At 45.0% G+C, this 3,580-nt stretch overlaps 1 protein-coding gene across 2 annotated transcripts in view; it reads left to right on the forward strand.

The window, feature by feature from the left end:
• LOC108228308 (low affinity immunoglobulin gamma Fc region receptor III-like) overlaps positions 1-2,645 on the forward strand; it is a 7,372-nt gene extending 4,727 nt beyond the window's left edge. For both annotated transcript variants that reach the window (XM_025003194.2, XM_017403853.3), the window contains exons 3-6: positions 565-825; positions 904-1,149; positions 1,378-1,551; positions 1,645-2,645. In XM_025003194.2, coding sequence (XP_024858962.1) covers positions 565-825; positions 904-1,149; positions 1,378-1,551; positions 1,645-1,664 — 701 coding nt within the window. In that variant the 3' untranslated portion in view covers positions 1,665-2,645. The remainder of the gene's footprint in view (positions 1-564; positions 826-903; positions 1,150-1,377; positions 1,552-1,644) is intronic.
• Positions 2,646-3,580: the final 935 nt, after the last annotated feature.

The following is a 3,580-nucleotide window of genomic DNA, read 5'->3' on the forward strand; positions in this document are numbered from 1 at the left end:
GCCTTGGGTGACCCTACTAGGGGCATGAAACCCCTGACAGCATAGCTCCTAGGATCATTGGGACACTCAAACCCCTCCACCACGATAAGGTGGCAGCCCAGGGAGAGTGTTTAGGTCTTAGGTTTGTTTTTAGGTCTTTTAACAGCTGTGCGTCGCCTTATCTCTCTGAAATGCTGAAGCCATAAGAACCTCCTCGCAGTCTGAGGTCAGCAGGTCAGGTGATTTTAATGGTTCCAACAATATGATGCTCAGGTCCAAAACTCTAGATTGATTTATCGCCTCATTAAGCAGACTCCTCATCTGCTGTTTAGACATTATGTTTAAAATCAATCTTTTACTCCCTGGTTCTTGACCCAGATCTGATGAAACAATTAGAAAATCGATCATTGACCTTTGACCCACAGGGGCCTGGTACCAAGTAATGGACATGGACCACCCTAAGCTCCATCAGGAACAGCTGATGTGAGGCACAGAAATCAGACAACAGATCAGGTTCAGGTCAGGGAGGCTGTTCTTCCAAATCATTTGGTCTTTAATAAATGTTTTGTCCTGTCGTCCTCTCAGCTGGTCTGACTGTGAGTCCCAGCAGATCTCAGTTCTTTGAAGGAGACCCTGTGTCTCTGAGCTGTGAGGAGGACCACAGCTCTGCTGGATGGACTCTGAGGAGAAAAACAAGCAGCAGTCAGTCTGACTGTGGACATGGATGGGGGAAACCAGCTGGTTCCTCCTGTAACATCAGCTATGTTCTCCCAGATGACAGTGGTGTGTACTGGTGTGAGTCCAGCTCTGGAGCAGCCAGTAACACCATCAACCTGACTGTCACTGGTAAGATCACACTGTGGAGTTAGTGCTGATGAAGCTGCTGGAAATGGATGAAATGCTGGAGTTTGTCTCTGTGTTCAGGTGGATCAGTGATCCTGCAGAGTCCTGTCCTCCCTGTGATGGAGGGACATGATGTCACTCTGAGCTGTCAATCAAAGGACAAACCCTCCAACCTCCCAGCAGCTTTCTTTAAAGATGGCGTCTTCATAGGGAATGAGTCCTCAGGTCACATGAGCCTCCAGCGTGTTTCCAGGTCTGCTGAAGGTCTCTACAGGTGTCAGATCAGGGGTCATGGAGAGTCTGAACCCAGCTGGATCTCTGTCTCAGGTCAGGAGGAAAAACCTGGTGAAACTCCAAGACTAACACGTTCCTGATATTAACTTATCAAATAAAGAACTCAGATATATGAACTCTTAGCCTGATAATTAAAGCACAGCAGGATCTGAAATGAACCATCATGTTTTTAACTGAAAGTCTGAGCTGCAGCTGCTGCCTGTAACAGAACAGCTTACAACAAAGTTAGGTTTCATTTAAAACATCTGATTCTGCCTGCAGGTAAACCGTCTGCAACCACACCCACCTCCGGAGCCCCGCCCACCTCCGGAGCCCCGCCCACTCCATCAAACCCACTTCAGAGAGTGTCCACACCTGTCCGATACCTGGTGGTGTTCTGTCCATACGTCGTCTCCACCGTCCTCCTGGTGTCTCTGTGTCGACCCAGAGCCTCAGGTAGACGATACCCGGACCTTTTCACTCAGCCGACAAACCGCTGACTGACGTTTGTAACGTTTGTTTCCCATTTCTGACTTTCTCTGCTGACAGAAAACACCTTCGCTGACTGACGGCGTCGCCACAGACAACCACCTGGAAACTGAGATAAAATCAGTTTGTAAAGTTGTGTTTGATCAGATCTTTAAGCCTCCAAAGATGGTGTACCTTACTTTATTTTCTGTTAGTTTCCAGTCCCAGTGGTTTTAATACTTTTGCATGTTTATCTGAGCTATCCAATAATAAAATATATAAAATATATCCAACAATCTGCAGACTGAGCTGCTTGTTCAAACTGCTGAGAGCTTTGATTTGAGCCTTCATGGAAGGCTGTCAGGACGTGGAAATCCCTGGTTTTAGGGGGAACTTTTTACAGCACTGTTTATTTGATCCATTCATGGCTGCAGGGAGCCTCAGGGACACCTGGACAGGTCACCAGTCCATCACAGGACCACTGAGACAGACGATCATTCCCCCTCTCACCTGGGGTCAGCTTAGAGGCTCTAATGAACCTAATATACATGTTTTAGGTCTGTGGGAGGACATCTGGGACCCAGAGAAACAGAACCACACAGGAAAGACCCAACTGAGTCTGGACCCCAGAACCTCCTCACTGTGAGGGGGCGGAGCCAACTGTGTCGTCCTGAAGCTTCTAATTTACAGATTTACTCTTAAGACAAAAGTTTAAAGGTCCAAATTAAAGATTCTCTAACTAATAATTATCTGTTATTTAGTCCAGGCTTTTGTCTTTATGTCCTTTAAGCTCCAAGCATTAAAATGATAGAAGCAGAATTTGTTCCTCAGATTGTTGACTTCTTCTAAAGTTTATGATGAACCAGATGAAGGATTGAAGTGTTTCAGATTCAGAGGAAAGGATGATGCTAAAATAATATATTCATGTTTATTGTTGTTTACTGAGCCCATGTTGACTCAAAGTTTGGTAAATATATTAGAATGAGTCCCACTCAGCTGTCAGTGTTTATGTAGATAAGCTTTAAACTGTTTTTATTCTCAGACCACAGCTATGAGCCAGGAAAATAAACTCATATATCAGCTCTGTGTTCTCACTGTGTGGTGTGTTTGCAGCTGTATGACATGGGTGTCCAAAGTCTGTCCTCGAGGGTCGGCATCCTGCATGTTTTAGTTTTCTCCCTGGTTTTACACACCTGGATCAAATGATGGCTCATTAGAAGGCCTAAGCAGAGCACTGACCTGCTGAGGAGGTTGTTACAACCAGTAGGGAGAGAACTAAAACCTGCAGGATGCCGGCCCTCGAGGACCGACTTTGGACACCCCTGCTGTATGACCTCCTCTCCTGTGTTCAGAAACAGTATGCAGCATTTTCTCCCTCCTGGGGAATATCACCACACTACCCTGTGTTTCTCACCGTTCCCTGGATGTTGCAGGAAAGACGGACACACAAGACGAGTCCAGACCAGAGGTGTAATTACAAATCATCCATTTATTCAAACCTTCAGCTGAATGGATTCAACAACTCACCAACTACAGAAGAGAGACCCTCACTCTGCAAAACCCCGAGCTGTATCTGGGCTGGTTCCCCTTTCACCTCCTTTTTATACGATGAAGACCAGGGTTTTCTCCACACAAACAGCTGCAGCAGCTTCTTTTTCCGTCTCAAGGACGGCTTCCTAATCTCACTCGCTGCTGTCATGATGTCCTGGAACCTTCAGCCTGCCTCAGCCCACAGACAACTGTTCTTCGTGATCGTTCCATCATAAACGAAGCGTGACCTCATTTTAGCAATCAAAGTATCAAAGTTTGATTATATTTTACAGTTTGAACTGCATCACCATTTATACAAGCTGTAATGGATAGTGAATCATTTTAATTAAGTTCCCTAAAAATGCAAATCTGTAATTATTTATTGTAAATTATTTAAGTATGTTGCAGATTGTTTAACGATATTTGTTTGTGTGATTACCACTGTTGATTTGTATTTTAATTGTATCTGCACTTTGTAAAGTTTGTT

The sequence above is a fragment of the Kryptolebias marmoratus genome, linkage group LG7 (assembly GCF_001649575.2).
Source record: "Kryptolebias marmoratus isolate JLee-2015 linkage group LG7, ASM164957v2, whole genome shotgun sequence".
Classification (NCBI taxonomy): Eukaryota; Metazoa; Chordata; class Actinopteri; order Cyprinodontiformes; family Rivulidae; genus Kryptolebias; species Kryptolebias marmoratus.